This window comes from Netta rufina, assembly GCF_964035555.1.
Source record: "Netta rufina genome assembly, chromosome: Z".
NCBI classification, from domain to species: Eukaryota; Metazoa; Chordata; class Aves; order Anseriformes; family Anatidae; genus Netta; species Netta rufina.
The window spans coordinates 39122155-39140954 of record NC_140126.1 but is presented as its reverse complement, the minus strand read 5'-3'; the positions used below and the strand labels follow the sequence as shown (position 1 = coordinate 39140954).

The 18800-nt window shown below is 37.9% G+C and overlaps 1 protein-coding gene across 6 annotated transcripts; it reads left to right on the top strand.

Annotated features, from left to right (window-relative positions):
• The first annotated feature begins 616 nt into the window (after window positions 1-616).
• HNRNPK (heterogeneous nuclear ribonucleoprotein K) lies at window positions 617-18420 on the top strand. 6 transcript variants are annotated; one of them, XM_084304614.1, is made up of 15 exons: window positions 617-697; window positions 802-881; window positions 1587-1684; window positions 3100-3156; window positions 4708-4751; window positions 5666-5738; window positions 6317-6430; window positions 7454-7582; window positions 8073-8380; window positions 9289-9343; window positions 13115-13165; window positions 16432-16453; window positions 16531-16613; window positions 16946-17115; window positions 17959-18420. In XM_084304614.1, exons 2-15 carry the CDS (start codon window positions 833-835, stop codon window positions 17987-17989), a joined length of 1284 nt encoding a protein of 427 aa, XP_084160740.1. In that variant the 5' UTR covers window positions 617-697; window positions 802-832; the 3' UTR covers window positions 17990-18420. The 6 variants fall into 6 exon arrangements, with proteins under 6 accessions (XP_084160740.1, XP_084160739.1, XP_084160737.1 ...); XM_084304613.1 differs by having other exon boundaries at window positions 17898-18420; XM_084304611.1 differs by having other exon boundaries at window positions 5666-5739; window positions 6303-6430; window positions 17898-18420.
• The last annotated feature ends 380 nt before the right edge of the window (window positions 18421-18800 follow it).

Sequence of the window (18800 nt, the reverse complement as noted above, 5' to 3'; positions counted from 1 at the left end):
ACCGTTTAAGATACAGGTTTGTTTTGCAGTACTATTGTAGAGATAGGTTTTTGGAAAGAATAAACTGTAAAATAATCTGTTTTTATCTGGGCTTTTAATGTAACTTTGAAATGTTCCCAGATGGACTAAACAAAAGAAGGTATGCTGAAAAGCCTATTGGTACATTGATACAGGATTGATTTAAAAAAAAAAAAAAAGATTAAAAAAAATAATGCTGACAGATATCAGAGAACTTTTTTTGATGGAAATTGTTTAGAACTGACATCAGGAAGAGATTTTTACACAGCTTCCTTTTAAAAGTGAATTCTAGACATGTATCATATAGCATGTTGAAAATAGAGGAATTGTATTCTAAGTATCCGAAAATCTTTGTTAGTAAATAAAATTACTTAAAACTAGCAAATGACTGAAAACTGTCTTAATTCAGACTATAATTGATTATCTGTAAATTTACACACTTGTATATTTTCTCTTAGTGGTGTGTTTGGCCTTGGTACGTTTTCTCATTTATTAAGAAAAGCTCTGCAATGAAACTTAGGTCAAACCTCTGTTTTTCTGTCTGTAGCAAGAATCATAGCTGTAAATGAGCAGACGCAACTAATTATGCTGTTTTCATAGGCTCGTGAAGCAATAGGCTGTTGGATTTTGATCCCGCCCAGAATACTTGAGTTTTTCTCTGCAAGGATATATAACAGCGGTAAGTTCCAGAAGCATGCATTTCTTTCGCTTTTTCCTTTTAGTAAAATGGGCAATTTGCCTTTTCGCAAAATAGGTATGCTAGCTCTAATATTCTTCCAACAGGTTTTGTCTGCCCACCTAAGAAAAAGAGGTAATGGAGACTGAACAACAGGAGGAGACCTTTACCAACACAGAGACAAATGGTAAATTTTTTAAAGGTCTATTTCTTTTTAGAAAGAACCCTTCAAAATATTTCAAAAATATTTTTAATGCTTTAATTGTATGAAATATGATTTTCTCAGCATTAGTTTTGCGTTCTGCATTAAATGTTTTCATTTTTGATTAGCATGTATTACGTGCTTTTGAAGCATGAAAACATATAATTTTTCTGTGGACGTGTTTTAGAGAGAGCATACATAGCTGTGAGTATGTAAAAATACTATTAGGCATGGTTTTTTTAACTGTTTATTGCAGGAAGTTAGGGTGTTAGTGTTGAGTTGGTTCGTGCCAGTTTTTCCAAACAGTTTTTGAAACACTGCTTTCCTGTTATTTCACTGTTATTTTGGTGTTGGACAAACCACCTTTGAACTTTTTAGTTGAAAGATTTTTTACAACTGTGTTTACCAAAAAAAAGTCAGGTGGTGCTGCACTGTTTTAAACAGCGTGTTGTGAATGTGATTAAGCGTGTTATACATCGATAACTAATGTAGGTATGGGATGTAGGTTCATAAAGTAAAAACCTGTTTCCCTGATGTGGATACTTAAAGTAGATATCAGAAATTAATGCTGAGCTAATAGGAAAGAATGTGCAAGGAATACAGAGCATGAACATGACTTCCGTTCCATTTTATTATGACTTAGAAAGTTAAATAAATGTTTGTGTTTCCCCCCTATGGACCTCTCTACAGGCAAACGTCCTGCAGAAGATATGGAGGAAGAACAGGCCTTCAAAAGATCCCGGAACACAGACGAGATGGTTGAACTGCGCATCCTGCTTCAGAGCAAAGTATGCTTTTTATTATTACTCTGTTGTTGCTTATTGTGTTGCTAAAGTCAGTGGTGACAAAATGTCTGTTGGGTTGTATGTTCAGAAAGAACATTGATATAAGTAATAAAATATTCCATTTTGCACGGGTAGTAGTAGAATAGTTTTGTGATAGAATTTTCTTCAGTGATCTTCAAAAGGTAAGGCATTGAGGATCTGCAGATTTATTTTTAAGGGCTCTAGTTTCTGAAAAAATAAAACGGCAGTAATGAACAGCTGTTTTTCTTACAGTTAAGTGGGAGGTTGTTATTTCAAGGGGGGTGATTGTGTGTTAGTCTTCAGAATGGAAGCGGTTGAGAAAAACGATCAGCTAGTGATTATTAAGTACAGTAGGTAAGATGAGAACTTGTCTGGGATCTTAGTAACTCTTCCCTGACCAATTTCCTAAATCTGTTCAAATGCACAGACCGGAAGAAATGTGGGAGTAATGCTGCAGGATAGCAACATTTTCATTAGCTAGTGTGTGAATTGTTATGGTAAAGTTGCCAAGTATGAATTTCGTCTACTGTTTACATTTGTGAAACATAATTTATGTTGTTTGAAGTATCTCACTGTTTTTTTTGTTGGCATGAGGGAATATTATCTTAACTCTGTGTGGCATTTCTGACCAATAGTCAAGTTGTGTGGAAACATTTGCGTGCTGTTAGCCTCAGGTATGAACCGTTTAATAAAAGCCATACTTTCTGCATGTAGTCCTTAAAATAATCTGGTAAAAATGCAGTTTTGCATTTACTCTTCTTTAATACCTGCTAGTTTATTCCCAGTGCTTTTTTAGAAACCTAAATTTAGACAAAGGAGATGTTAACAGTCGCCTTTTCAAATGTACTAACCTGAAAAGTCAGTTGTCTTACATAGGTATAAACAAAAGTAGCCCCTGAAATTGTCAAGAAACACTTACAGTGCAAAATTGACCAAACCATAATACTTAAAAAGAAAATAATAAATAAGGGAAATCATTGACATTTGTAACATTCATTGAATCCTTTTTTTTTTTTTTTTTTTTTTTTTTTTTTTTTTTTTTTTAAGCCAATGGTCTCAACTATGAGACCATTCTAACATAGGTGGAATTGCCTAGAAACTTGAATTTGGAATTTAAATAATACTGGTTGCAAAACTGAATATTCTTCTAGTTAAGTGCAGTGGTAAGAGCCATTGGTCTTTTTTTTTTTTTTTTTTTCTTATGGACAGGCTTTATCAATTCGTTTCTATTTGATTTGAAGCTTTCAAAAGAAAAACAAGTACCCGCCTGCTCTCTCCCTTCCCCTCCCCTCCTTAGCAGACAGGGTAGCATAGGGTAGTACAAAAATAGATGTATCATTCTTATTCTGGATACAGTCTGTGGTGGCCAAGTGTAACTTCTGAAAACTCTTTTCCAGAACGCTGGAGCAGTGATTGGAAAAGGTGGCAAAAATATTAAGGCACTTCGTACAGACGTGAGTATATATGAGTTTGAACTAATTTAACGCCAATTCTTTCAGAGCACTACATCGAAAGCTTGGTTGCGTGCATTTTTAGAAATGGGACAATTCAACCCTAGACATCAATATTCTAGTTACAAGCCATTTGTAATACTTGATAGAGTAGGTAACTCAGTTCTTCAGTTTGTACTGTAATTAAAGCCCAGCTTGACTCGTGTGGGAGAGGTTTATATTAAACCTCTTCTCTTTTGAATAGGATTCCACTAAATTACACACTTCAAATGAGTTAACATCCTAATGAGAAATATTGACAAAGCTTAAACCCCTTAATTGTACTATTTCCCATATGTGTGAATCAATTATAGTGCTACTGAAACCATTGCAGGTGGCTGGCTTAACCCAGTAATAGAGGAATTCTTCAACTTCCTTTAAAAAAAAAACAAAACAAACAAAAAAAACCCCAGCAACAACAACAAAAACAATCTCCCCTCCCACCCCACCCCCCAAAATGGCCCATCTGTTCCTTAACAGCTTGCACACCAAACACAAAAGCATTAATGTTAAATTCGCTTGATTAGAGTATAGGTATAGAACAGCGAAGAAACATTTTATTCTATTACTTTGAAGCATTTTTAAAGTCATGACTTATATGCCTATTCACATTTTATAGTGGGTTGACTCTTGTGATTAGACACATGTTCTACGTTAATGTTACATATTTATAAAACTTGGCAACGCTTCTTAAATTCTGTTTGTTTACACTCTTGTACTTAACATCAGCTACAATTTCAACAATTTTTTTCAAGCAGTACTCTGTTCAACACAATATTTGGTAATATGTCATTGCAAATCAGTTCCAACTAAGGTCATAAACTACAGCAACTTCCTAGAACTGAGGCTGAAGCTGAAATGGTCAGGAATCATACATACGCTCTCTTCGGCAGCTAATGGTTTTTTCTTTTATTTTTTCCGTTTTTTTCCTTCTTTTTTTTTTTTTAAAGTCAAAATCAATACATCCACCTAAGTCCAGATAATTTAGCGTGGTCTGGAAAACTTAACTTTCCCAATTTGCCCGAGGATTCAGTAGTATCACTCTCGACAGGTTTTGTGTCTACCCTCATGAGCCAGCCTGCTTACTGAAACGTCATACGATAACAGTAAAAAGTAGTTCAGTCAGATCAAGTGACTCATTTTTAAGGTCCATACTGTTAAGCCACAGTTGGTGTAGCAATCCGTTATTGTGTTAGTCTTCAGAACAACTTAAGCTTGTTTCATTAATTGAGAGTAATGAGTATAGTTTGTATTAAATTAAAATTTATTGCTTTTCCCCCTTTTCCCTCTCCTTGTTTTTTTGGCCATATATCTCCGTTGCCCATGTACTGGATCGACTTGCCCCTGCGTTGCCCACCATGACGTTGGCCCATCCGCCCCTGAACGCCCATGTGAAAACCCTGGTTGGCTATGCCCAAAAATGTGCTCGTTGCCAAACGGGTACCATACTTGACAACTTCCGATTGAATACCCATGCCCAATGCCAACATCCACGAACGCCAATGACCAATGCAGTACAATGCCAGTGTTTCAGTCCCAGACAGCAGTGGCCCCGAGCGGTATGTCCCAACAGTTTATGCCTCACTGCCTGATTAGAAAGAGAGAAATGTATTTTATTACCTGCCTTTTATATAATTAAATAGTATCCCCTTATAGACGGTGTATTGTTTTTTTCAAGTTTTCTGTCTTATTTTCCCCATTAAGTCTTTTTGTCACTGAACTTTTACGTGAGTTGCCCACCCAAACAATCCACTAATTTTATTTCAATGGAAGGAGCACAGCTTCAAGTGTTGCATATTCGCTGCATTGTAAATCAGATTGTTTCAAAGTAGTCTCTCGCTCTGTCTTTGTGGCCCACCTTGCTCCCTCAACATTGCCTGTTCATAATTATTTCTGATGAAATGCTAACTCTGGTTCACTTTCCTTCACTTCTCATTTGTGTTGTCTTTTTTTTTGTCTTGCATTTGTATTTGTTTTCTTGCAGAGCCCATTAGTAATCTAATTTCTAACTGGTCTCATAACCTTACTCCAGATACAGTGTTCACCACTTGCATATCCCCACTTTTACTACGAGAAGGTGTGCCAGTTTTACCAATGTAATAGCAAGGGTATCCTAAATTAGTGGTGGCGGGGAACATGAATATTCACTTCTACTTTCAGTTCTGCGTCAATTTCTTGCCCACTTAATCTGAGCCCTTCCAAAAGTCCTCTCTTTCTCTCTTTCTCTCTTTCTCTCTCTTTCTCTGCAAGACCTACCAAATCTTAAATGTATCAACCATACGTATTGGGCATAAACAAAGAAAGATGCATGTGTTCTAAATTCAGTAAACAGGTTTACTTTAAACGGGGAATATTAACTGTAAGTTCTTCTGTGTAGTAAATCTTGTTAGAATATTGTTTATGAATACAAAATTTACTTTTACTTTTTCTTTTCCACCATCTCCGTATTGTCTGGCGCTGTGGCTTCTGACAGCATCTTGAGTATAAGTGCAGATATAGAGACAATTGGAGAAATCTTGAAGAAGATTATCCCTACTTTAGAAGAGGTATGTATCTTAACATGTTCCTTCCTTAGAGGTGTGAGGCTAGCTTTTAAAATGATCATTCTAGATGATTTGCTGCTAACTTTAATACATGAAATTAGAAAATAAACAACAAAACCCTTTTAAGCAAGGGGTGTGACGGTATGATTCTCTGACTACACGATGGTGTCTTTTTCGGTATAGGACAGAGAGGGTCTTTAATTACTAAGTGAATATTTAGAACAGCCTTCCCCCTCCCTGTGGATTTTTTGAACAATTACCTCTTAATAGGCTTAGTTTGAAGTTAGTTCTGTTGTAATCTGTATCATGCCTTGGTTTTGAAAGCACAAGAGTGTCTGGTATCTTCCTAAAAGTGTATGGAATGTTGTGCAGTGTAATAAAAGTAAGGAAAACTGATCTGGATCAGTTCATGTTCAGGCACGGTGCTAGTCTGTCAAGGGAAATACAGGTGTATAATCAATAAATCAAGTTATACCACCATGTCTGGTGGGGAGAAAAATCTTGAACAAAACCCAAAATTATTATTTTAATGTATCGAGGCTAACATTTTTATTTTTCTTCTTTATGCGTCTTCCATGCAGTATCAACACTACAAAGGCAGCGACTTCGACTGCGAATTAAGACTTCTTATTCACCAAAGTCTGGCAGGAGGAATTATTGGTGTCAAGGGTGCTAAAATCAAAGAACTCAGAGAGGTACTGTTCTCTGTTCTTCTTGATTCAAATTCTGTTCTATAAATAGCTTAGTGGTTTGTGTTCCTAAAGAGCAAGTGTAAGTATCTTCTGTGCAGTAAGTCCTTTTGAACATACTGCATATGTGATTTCTGTGTTCTGAGAGGAATCTGAGTTGAAACTTTAATGCAAACCTACAGAAATAAAGAAGTGGTTAGTAATAGAACTTAAACTTTCTTTTCAAGCTTTTAAGCAGTGTTAGTGGTGGAGTAACATTTATAAAGGATCATTTTTGATGAAAATGGTGCTCATCACTCCTCCTAAAAGGAACTGCTGCCTAGATGAGATTCCTTGGAATAGCTGGATATGAAAAATGATTTAGTTTTTTTTCCATTTCCACAAATTTCTCATGGTGGTAGTTCAGAATATGTCTGCATATCACTCTGAAGCTTGAAGACCATAGTTTTCTTTAAGTGAAAGAATGAGGTAATGTCCAAAAGAATTAATGGTCTCTGTGGATTTAAAGACCTGTGTTCTCTGTCCTTCCGTGGCATTGTGTCAGAGGCCATTTCAGGTCAGTTCAGGTATAAGCTGACAAACGTTTGTGTGGGCTGAGGAAGGCAAGACTGCTAGACATAATTCCAGCAACATTGCTGTCTTGTATCAAAAAAATGTTTTTCCTGTCAGGTGAAGGTTAATAAAACGTGTGAGCTTGTAGTGCATATGTGATCCTTTTCCTACTATTTAATTGAAAAATGGCAAACATAAGGCATAATTGAAAGAGGAGAAAAATTGAGCTTTTTCCTTCTTCAGACAAAAAGATGTAATCACAAAGCTTTAAAAATGTGCATTCCTAAAATCAAATTTGTTGTGGGAGCTTGAAAACAAGTAAGCAAGCACTTGAAATGATTGGGAATTCAGTTGTCTTTTGGATTGAGTTTATTTTTCCAATTAATATGCATCTTAACCCATTTTTATTTTTGACAGGTTTATAAAGTTGTTTAATTATATTTTTTTTAAATCTTCACTAATTTTTCTTTTCAACAGAACACTCAGACTACCATTAAGCTCTTCCAGGAGTGTTGTCCTCATTCAACTGACAGAGTGGTGCTTATTGGTGGAAAACCTGATAGAGTTGTTGAATGTATCAAGATTATTTTGGATCTGATCTCTGAGGTAATGTTCATTAAACTTAATTTTATTCTTTCTTTGGCATGCATGAATGCTAGGGATCATGTGGTTGGAACGTTGCATCTACCAGTTTCCATTTTGAGTTCAATATCTCCCACTTTTCAAGCAACAAAGTGTTGGACTATTACCACTTCTTGAAATTACTGCTGTTTCCTGGAATTGTGCTGCAACTTACAAGAGAGGGAAGCAATTTTTTTGTACTAGTGGCCCATTATTCATGCCTTGCCTGTCATTAAGATTTAAAAATCAGAGAGGGAGACAAGTACCACTGATATGCAACAGCAGTTTTTCTGTCGTAGCTAAGTTCCCAGGAAAACACATTATCTTCTCCTTTCTTACCAGCATTGTGAAATCAAAAATAAGTTCCAAAATGCCTAAGTTCACTTTGATACATGTAATATATTTAACTAAATTGTGCTAATTATAATGGTGCTAACTTGCTAACTGGGGGGTGGTGTTTTTTTATTTGTTTTAGTCTCCGATAAAAGGACGAGCCCAGCCTTACGATCCCAATTTCTATGATGAAACATATGACTATGGTGGCTTCACAATGATGTTTGATGATAGACGGGGACGTCCAGTAGGCTTTCCGATGCGTGGGAGAGGAGGTTTTGATCGAATGCCTCCTGGTCGTGGTGGCCGACCTATGCCTCCATCAAGAAGAGATTATGATGATATGAGCCCTCGCAGAGGACCTCCACCACCTCCGCCAGGCCGTGGGGGCAGAGGTGGCAGCAGAGCTCGTAATCTTCCTCTTCCTCCTCCTCCACCTCCTCGTGGCGGGTGAGTTGGTGCATAAAGGTGTTGTAGGAAACTCAAGTTGTGTACCATCTACTGAATTGTATTCATGTTCCTAGTGTTTGTTTCACACTTCAGTGTTGGTGGTGATTATATGAGCACAATCTTACATTATTGCTCTGGAGTATTTGGAAAAGTATTGAAATTTATTTGCTATTCTGTAGCAAACTGCTAGGAATGTGATCAGTAGTTGTGTAATGCCCTTTGTTGTTCACGACTTGGCTAAATTAGTTAGAAATAAAGGCATGTGAGACTCATGAATGTGAAAATCTGAATTAGAATATATAGTACTAGTTTACAGTGTTGTTGTGGTTTAACCCAGCTGGCAGCTAAGCATCAGAGCCGTTCGCTCACCCCCCCCCCCCCCCACCCCCACCCCCGTCTGGGATGGGGGAGAGAAATGGGAGAGTGAAGCCTGTGGGTTGAGAAAAAGACAGTTTATTAAGACAGGAAAATAATACTAATAATAGTAGTACCAATAATAATAATGTGTACGAAACAAGTGATGCACAATGCAGTTGCTCAACACCCACTGACCGATGCCCAGCCTAACCCCAAGCAGCCGGCCCGCCACCCCTATATATTGTTCAGCATGACCTCATACAGTATGGAATACCCCTTTGGCCAGTTGGGGTCAGCTACCCTGGGTCTGTCCCCTCCCAGCTCTTGCTGCACCCCCAGTTTGCACGCTGGCAAGACAGAGTGAAAAGCTGGAAAGTCCTTGGCTTAGTGTAAGCACTGCTCTGCAACAATTAAAACATCAGCATGTTATCAGCACTCTTCTCATCCTAATCCAAAACATAGCACCCTACCAGCTGCTAGGAGGAAAATTAACTGTCCTAACTGAAACCAGGACAAGTGTCACTTATTTGCTGCTGCTTTTTTTGTTTTAGAGATCTGATGTCTTACGACCGAAGGGGCAGACCGGGAGATCGTTATGATGGAATGGTAGGATCTTAACATTTGTGTAGTTGCATTTCATTAGCACGCTGAATGCCTGAATATGCTATTGCTGAATACAACCACTTAAATTGGGGACATGCATAGTTCTGAAATGTTGATGTGATCAGAATGACTTTTCCATAAAAATGATCCCTTTTGTGTAGGTGTGTTTGAAGGATAAAGAGTATCTGAGATGTGATTCATTTTCTTTCTTTTTCCCTGACCATGAGTGACACAAAGTTTGACTTTTGCTCTATTGTGTAAGTTTTCTTGCACTGGCTATTTTTTAAAAAGAATGGAAGAAGGAGGAGTTGGTAGGCTTCTCAGATGAAGAAAACAAGTCAGAAGAGTTCTCTTAAATTGTTTGATGCATAGAAGCATTCTTAATGCATATCTTGGAAAACAGAGAATAACACAGAATATAGAATAGCACCAATGAAGAGCTCTAGGTGATCTTGGAAGATGATTGCTCTTTTAATCAATTTTTGTCTATTTGATGGTTTCTGTGGTTGCAAAAGCTATTGTAATTTCATATATTATGGAGTCAGGGCCACTAGTAAGTTGAATGCTAAATGAAATTAGGCACATTTAATCAAGTTAATGCTAATGTCTGCTTGAGGGGAGAAAAAAATCTCATGACTTATGGAAGCTTCAGAAGGGTACCCTTCTGTGCTGTACTCTTGAGTATAGCTTCCACAGCAGTCATGTTCAGTTGTATTAGATTCCTGGAAAGAGAATTACAGGTGTTTGTCCTAACTTTTTTCTCTAACTTTGTTGGCCACTTGTCTTAAGATGACAGATGAGATCTTAAATTTCTGTATTACTAAATGAATGCACAAAAAAGAGGAGGCATCAGATTGGGATATCTAAATGGGCTTTACACACTTCCTCCTGGAAATAAGACTGGAAGTACATATTACAAGAACACTGGATATTCACTAGAAGTGTGAAAAGGAAAGACGTGCACTTCTTGCTGCTCAGTGTCCTAAGAAATTGGAAGAATTGAGAAATACGCTTCAAGTTCTTTATCAGTATTCATACTTCTGCAAGATGAGTTTTTGTGTTTTCACACTTGCAGCTAGTAAAGTTTGTGCCAGTGCATAGAAACCATGTAAAACCGCCTTTGCCTGGGTATCTGGTTGAGCACAGTCCTGCCCAGATGTATTCTCAGACAGTAATGTCTTCTAGTTTTATTCCATTCCAGGTAGAATAGAAAATCTATTTGCTCTGACTGTTAACAGGTTGACTGTTAATTTCTTGACATGAATGTTTACAAGTAAGTGAAATCATGTCTGCTCACTTCTTGTGTTCCAAATAGCAGTTGTATTCACAGTGAAGCTCCTCATAGTTTTGGCTGCTTAATGCCCAGGTATGGTAGTCTGCTTCAAGTGAGGACTGCTTTTTGACACAAATTGTATTTAATTTCTAGTTTTAGTTAACCATAAGCATGGTATCCTACATGGCAGACAAGAAGTTTTCATGTGGATTGTGAGGCTGGAGTTGGAAGTGTTGTGGTGGACACATAAGGTCTTCCTATGACACCATTGGTTTCATACAAAAAACATCCTCTAGCAAAACACTGAAAGTAAACATCATTGTGAATTGTTAAGTAATGCATGGGAAAGGCTGCTTTCAGAGATGATAAATGATATTTAAAATAGCTTCTGTTTTACATAGACATTAGACATGTTGAGTGTACGGAAATCCTCATATTTTGCTAGTTCTCCCAGTAAAGGAAAAAACTTGCAGTAGTGAATTAAGTCTGAATGTAGAACTATTAATTCTATGGGTTTCCTGTGATAAGACAGAATTGACAGCCTTGTAGATTCTGAGATGCAAATAACTCATTTTTGCTTCAAAAGATAAATGCTAATTTCCCTTGCCCATGGTAGCCTGGCTTACAGTTGTAAGCTGTTGACAAAGTTCACTTGATTTATTACCTTTGTTCTGAAGGTTTTTCCTGAACAACAGCTCTGTGTTGTTTCTGTAACAGAAACAATGCATTTCAATCTGTAGCTACTCCAAATCAAATGCATGTAGACTGCAAAGAGTATTCTGAAAACTAGTATTTTTACAGTATTTATTTTTAATGCATTCATTCGCTATTGGTCTTTCAGATGCATAACTGAACACAAAGGTGTTGGTATGGGTGTAAAGTAAGGATTTGTGCATTAAACCCAGTAGGCAGTGAGTCACCACACAGCCACTCACTCCCCTTTCTATGGGATGGGGAGAGAACTGAAAAGATAAAAATGTGAATTTGTGGTTTAAGATAAAGACAGTTCAACAAGTAAAGCAGAAGCTGCACATCAGGAAAGCCAAATAAGGAGTTTATTCACTACTTCCATATGGCAGGCAGATGTTTAGCCATTTCCAGGAAAGCAGGGCTCCATCATGCCTAATAGTTTATTGGGAAGATAAATGTTGCAATTCCCAACATCCCTTCCTTTCTGTCTCCCCAGCTTTTGTTACTCAGCACAGTGTCGTGGTATGGAATATACCACCCCTTTGGTCAGTTGTGTGCTGGCTGTGTCGCCGCTCAGCTTCTCGCACACCCCCAGCTTACTCTTTAGTGGGCCAGTGTGAGAATCAGAAAAGAGTGTGACTCTGTAAGCACTGCTCATCAATAACCAGAGCATTTGAATGTTACCAACCCTGTTTTCATCATAAATCCAAAGCATAGTACTATACAAGCTACTGTAAATAAAATCAACTCCATCCCAGCCAAAACTAGTACAGAGGTGGCATTTAAACAAGCATTCAAAGCCAGTTTGTTCTCTCTTTTCCATTTTCCATCTCCCCTTTTTAGCTTAATTGCTAAGGTTAATAAAAGAATTTACTTGGAATATATGTCTCTTAAATGTACCGTATCTTCACAAACTTGCATGGAGCATGTCTCCTTTTTTGATGTGCTTTTGCTCCTTCAGATATTTTAGTTCTTGATTTTTTTCCTAGCATATGTATGTATGTGAACACATCTCTGTAAACACTTCAGAAAAGTTTCATGCATTTAAAAATGCAAAATGATCTTCATGTTTAAGAAATGTGACATGAAGCATGGAAAATTGGTAAAGGAAGAGTATATTTAACATCATTTGATGATTCTTCAATATTTTTTGTAGAACTCTGAAAGAACAGAAAGCCATGATCTTGTGTTTTAAATGTAGTTAGGCAGCAGTATATTGCTAGCATATTTGCTATATGAGATACATAGCAATTAATTAATAGAACATGAATAGCAGTGTCCTTACTACTTGACTTGCTGTTGGCATCAGTGTAATCACTGATAGAGTTCACCAGCTTATTCTTATTACATAAAAGTCGCATCTAATTTAGTTTTAATAAACACTTAAAAAAAAATACATAAATAGGAGAAAGGTGACTTTGGTATCAGAGTAATGCTTTTTAATATATAGCTTTAGCACTTTAAGATGTTCTTAAGAAAAAAAGTAAAAAGAAGCAAAAAAAAGCCTATTCAAACTTTGCTGTTAGCTGTCTGGTCACAAGAGCACAAGAGGAAAATGTTACACCACAGAAAGAGGGAAGAAGTAAGTGTGACCAGTTACAGTTCCCTTGAATTGAGAATAAAAGGGAACAAGTCTTAAAACTGTCTTACGTTGTGTAATTTTGAATCCTTGGTAGTATAGGTAGTTCAGGAAGATGTTCCCTGTACCTGTTTGTATGGTGTTTGCTTGCCAATTTACCTACAAGTCTCCGTGATATGGATGAAATTTAGATTTGTTTTCTCTTTTCTTCCTATTTTGTTTTGTCTGGAAGATGATGCAGTGTCATGTGGATGCCTGTGATGACATGCAGCCACCAGAGCTGGTGAGTGTCTTCAATTTATTTTTTTTTTCAAAATTGCTTTATTGAACTGGTTAATTGTTAAAGGAATTTCTTGAGCTTGAATATAGTCAGTAGCAGCTTGCGTCTGTTGAAAATCCTAACAGTGCTCTGCTGACTCAAAATTTATTGGCAGTTTGTCCCAACAGTGAGTCCTGTACAGGCATGTAATGTTAAGAGATGTGGAAGTATGTAGCAGCACAGCCAAAAGAGAGGAACTTTTCTGTTGCATTGCTTCTTTTGTACATCATTTTAGCATTCTAAATAGTAATGCTTTCTCCGTAACTGATGCACTGTGACTGCACACATTTAGGTTATATATTTTGATTCAATTTCATTATGTTGTGTTTTTTCATATATCACTCAGGGAATATTTAAAGTAGCCTTTTACTTAACCTTGTGGATAAACTATTGGGTTGTGCTATCCTTTGTATTTGAGAATATTCCATTTGATTGGAAAGGACAGGTTTAAAGAATGGAAGTTCCAGCAGGGTTCAAACGTTCATGCTGTAAAGTTGTCAAAGCACTGTCACATACTAAACATCAGTTCTTAGCTCACATACACACTGCAGCTGTAATTACTTACCTGCTGTCAAATTCATGTGCTGTCCTGTAGTTTCAGGAGGAGAAGCAGAAATGGTAAAGGGAAGGAGTATAGTTCAACTCAAAAAAGTGATCCTGTAGTAAATATCAGCAGAGATGTGTTTGTACCTCTGCAATATGCTGTTCTGATTAGCTCCTGAAGTCTTAAGCAGTGTCCTGTATTCTCCTGTATTTTGCACTTTATTACAAACTCTTTTGCTCAGTTATAATCTGTAATTCTATGTGATATGATTACACAATGGGTTAGTTAGAGACAGGCAAGGAAAGGCGAAGAGAGCTAGGATTGTTAAGCCTGGAGAAGAGAAGGCTTGAGAGATCTCATCAGTGTATGACATCAATGTACCTGAAGAGAGGTTGCACAGAGGATGGAGCCAGGCTCTTTCCAGTGGTGTGCAGCACCAGAACAAGAGGTAGTGGGCAAAAACTGGAACACAGGAGGTGCCGTCCTAATCATGAGGAAGCACTTCCATGCAGTGCAAATGATGGAGCACTTGCACAAGTTGCCCTAGAGGGGTTCCCTCCTTAGAGAAGCCAGCTGGGCATAGTCCTGAGCAACCTGCTATGGGTGCCCCTGCCTGAACAGGGGGGTTGGACCTAGATGGCCTCCAAGGGTCCCTTCCAACCTCAACCATTCTGTGATAAGCTTAACATTTTGGTCCAAATAACTTCCATTTTGATGATCCAAAAAGGTAGCAGGTAAAAATAGTTTTTGGGGAAACATTGTTGCATTACAACTTCTTTAAATTGGTAGTTGTAGTGGGGTTGACCCTGCCTGACTGACGGACTTACCAAGCCCTGCTCTCACTCTCCCTCCTTAAAAAGACAGAGGGAAAAAAAAAAAGGTGAAAAAGCTCACGGGAAGAGATAAAGACGGGGAGATGGCTTAGCAGTTACTGTCATCCGATTTGGGGAAGATTAATCTATTGCCACTTAAAAGCTGTGTAGCATGGTGAGAAACAAAGAAACACTAAAAACGCGTTCCTCCCCCAGGTCCTCTTCCCAGTCTTAACTTCACTCCCTCAATCCTGAGTCTTCTACCTCCTTCCCAACCCAAGCAGTGCAGGGAGGATGTGCCATGCTGCTTATAACAGCTCCTCTCTGCCACGCCTTCCTCCTCACACTTGTCCCTTCTCCATAGTGGGGGCTCTCCCTCAGGATACCATCCTTCCCCAGCTGCACCAGTGCAGGTCCTTCCTACAGGCTGCAGCTCTTCACGAGCTGCTCCAGAGTGTGCCCTCTGCGTGGGGTACAGTCCTTCAGGAACAGACAGCTCCAGTGTGGGTCCCTCATTTGACACAGTTCCTGCCAGAAAAAAAACCTGTCTGTTGGAGCTATTCTGTATGGTCCACAGTTCCTTCCAGGATCCTGTTCCTGTGGGTTCTCCATGGCCTGCAGCTTCTTTCAGGACACATCCACTTACTGTGGCATGGGGTTCTCTGTGTGCTGCACTGTGAATACATTTTCTGATGTGGTCATCCATGGCCAGTATGGGGGCAACATCATGATCTTCTCCACAGGTTGCCAGGGAATCTGCTCCGGTGTCTGGAGCACCTCCTGCCCACACTGTGCCCCCCTGTCATCCTTCACTAGCTTTGGTGTCTGCAATATTGTTTCTCAGGCATTTCTTTTCCTTACTCCTGTCTCTCACAGCTGATAGACATCTTCTACCCTTCCTTGAATATGGTGTCACAAGTGCCACAAGCTCTGCTGTGGGTTGGTTCAGCTCTGGCCAGCAGTGGGTCTGTTTTGGAGCCAGCTGGAACTGGCAGTATCAGGCATAAGGACAACCAAGGTTTCTTCTCACAGGGGCCACCCTTACAGTCCCTCTGCAGTTGAATTCTAGAGAACTGTGCTTATCTATTATGTTTTTTTTTTATAGGAAAACAATTAAATAAGTTTGTTTGTTTAGAAGGTACTAGATGGAATTAAATACATGATGTCAAGTACCAGTCTGCAAATGCTAAAAATAAGTCGAGAGTGCTCGTTACAGTGATTTAGATTTGGTACTTGGCTGTTTAAGCAGAACAGAAATAACTTGTGTCATGATTGTCTGTTTTAAGACAGCAATGGCTGTAGTTTAGTTGGAATTGAGAGACAAGTTATAGAACTATATCTAGAGCTTAGTTGTGTTTTCCTGAAGATGTAGGAGGACTGTAGGAGTCACTGGTAAACTTCTGGTGCTCAAACTCTGAGGCTTTCCTCTCTCCTGAGCTACACTGATACTGTGAATAAAGCTGTACTCAAATCTCCTGACTAGAAAGCTAGTTCAGTCATGAGTAGGTAAGCATCAAGAGCTGTCTACCAGCAGCTGAATTTGCACGATTACTTGATAAACTGATATAGCTGGATGGTTAATGTCATTTTCTGTCAAATTCCTAGAGGTTTTGACAGGCAGGTAGACTTGGCAGTGCTAGGTTAATGGCTGGACTTGATTATAGAGGTCTTTCCAACCAGAACGATTCTGTGAGACTTCTACCCCTTTTTGTTTCTGGTCTGCCCTCTTTTCCCCAGTATACCTTTGGCAGTAAGCTGGTGGGTTGGGATTTCTGTGTAAAAGAGCTTCAACAGTTAGCAGTGTGTTAATGAAAATGAAAAGATGTTAATGAAGCATGGCTATTCACTAAAGCATTTTTCTCTTTCTGTTACAGTTTGAGGGTGGCTCTGGATATGGTAAGTTTTTATACAGAACCTTAATACGTTATTTGTTAAGAAGTTACTGAAGAGCTTGATGCATACGTTTAAATCAGACTATTCTTATGCAGGGGGCCGTGGTTCATACGGAGATCTTGGTGGACCCATCATCACAACACAAGTAACGATTCCCAAAGATGTAAGTAAAGTTAACTTGCTCTCAGTTTGTTTCTTTAAAAAAAAAAAAAAAAGAGATGCACAGAACAATTTTAGTAATACTTAATATTGAGTAATGGTATATGTAACTTCTTTTTTTTTTTTTTTTTTTTTTAAATTAGAGCAAGTGGTTGCTCATTTAATCTCAGCTGCATTTCTATACTTAGTATTGCAGGGAATGTTTTGAGGCTTTTAAACAGTAAACTGCCATTGCAGCTCTTGAAGTCGCGGAAGCTACTGAAATAGTGCTGGGAATTTTGTTTCTGTTTTCATAAAGAAATATCAGGAAGTGACTGCTTTTGTTTTCTCCCCTAGTTGGCAGGATCTATTATTGGAAAGGGAGGCCAGAGAATCAAACAAATACGTCATGAGTCAGGAGCTTCGATCAAAATTGATGAACCATTAGAAGGCTCAGAAGATCGGATTATAACTATTACAGGAACACAGGACCAGATACAAAATGCACAGTATTTACTGCAGAACAGGCAAGTTAAAAGCTTGACATTGGCCTTTTTGTTGATTTTACACTGACTTTCTTCCTGCTACATTCTGAAGTTCTCTGTGATACGGTTTTTAGAAGGCAGGTTTTAAGTAACTATTTGAACCTAACCTCTCCAGTGGTAGTTCTGCCTTGATTCTCTTCTGTTCTCCATTCTAACTAAAATGAAGACACCCTCAAAACTAATCTTGCTGGAAGACACCTTAACCAAGCTGTCCTCTCATTTCTGTGGTGAAAACTGCTGCAAAAAAAAACTACTTGTAATAAATTACATAGAGCCTGTAGAAAATATAGAAGATTTCAGTGGATGTTGGTCTAGTTCTGTGTGGAAGACTAGTGATTTTGTTGTTTTTAGATAACTAAATTGACAACAAATCACAGTCTGCCATATGGCACAGATCATGCCTCTACAGGACAAGTTGAAATCGATTTGGTGCTGTTATGCAGCATTTCACACCTTGCTGGCATTACTTTGTCTTTTCTGCCAAATACTAACAGGTTCAGATATAATTTGCTTAGTTTGTCTTTATAAACATGTTAGCTATCATAGTAGATTATACTGTTTAACGTTGGCTTTAGATTACTAATATTTAAATGTGCCTAAAATATTCATATATGTATAACTTCTAGCCATTAATCTTCTATGATTATTTTTACATTTGTTACAAATTTGTAATTTAATCTTTTCTAAGAATGTCATTATGAATGTTGATGCAAGATGTATGGTCAATCATTCTAATACATGCTTTTTTCTTTTTTCTTTTATAGTGTGAAGCAGTATGCAGATGTTGAAGGATTCTAATGCAAGATTATTTTTTCTTTTTTATAGTGTGAAGCAGTATTCTGGAAAGTTTTTCTAAGACTAGTGAAGAACTGAAGGAGTCCTGCAACCTTTTTTTTTTTTATCTGCTTCTGTTTAAAAAGCCAACATTCCTCTGCTTCATAGGTGTTCTGCATTTGAGGTGTAGTGGAATCTTTGCTGTCCACCAGATGTAATGTTTTAGTTCTTTACAAATACTTGGGGGGAGGGAAAGGGTGCGAGAGACTAACGTGAAATTTTGAAACAGCAGCAGAGAGAGTGAATTTTATTTTTGTTCATTGTTGGTGGTAAATTGTAATGTTTCTCTGTAACTATTGTGAACACCCTGCTTTTATGTACACTGTACTTTTTTGAAGGGGGGAGAATGGCGGTAGTCCACGTGTTCCTGGCATTCTTTGAGAGCAGTGTGCAGAATGTAATGCTCTTTTGTAAGAAACGTTTTATGATTTTTAAATAAATTTAGTGAACCTACTCTTGGTGGTCATCTTTCTTTAGATCTAAATAAGGTAATATCTAAAATTGATACACTCTTCATTTTTTCTCCCCACAAGAAAATGCATACATGAAAGTGGCTGTTAAGCTTGCTCTTATGCTTATTTGATAATAGATGGAGTTCTGTGTTCTTGACAAATTAAAGAAACCGTGTGAAAACAATGGCTCAGCTTTGCTGTTTGGGGAAAAATGCAAAAATACTCATGCAAACTTTGTGTAAGATTTGAGTTTTTTGCAAGTGTTTGGCCCTCTTAGCAGTACATATATATATTGGTGACAGTATATAAATAAAATATTTTAAAACTTTGTGATGTCACTGATTAAACAGTGGTAAAGTACACCTGGTTTTGGGCAGCTTG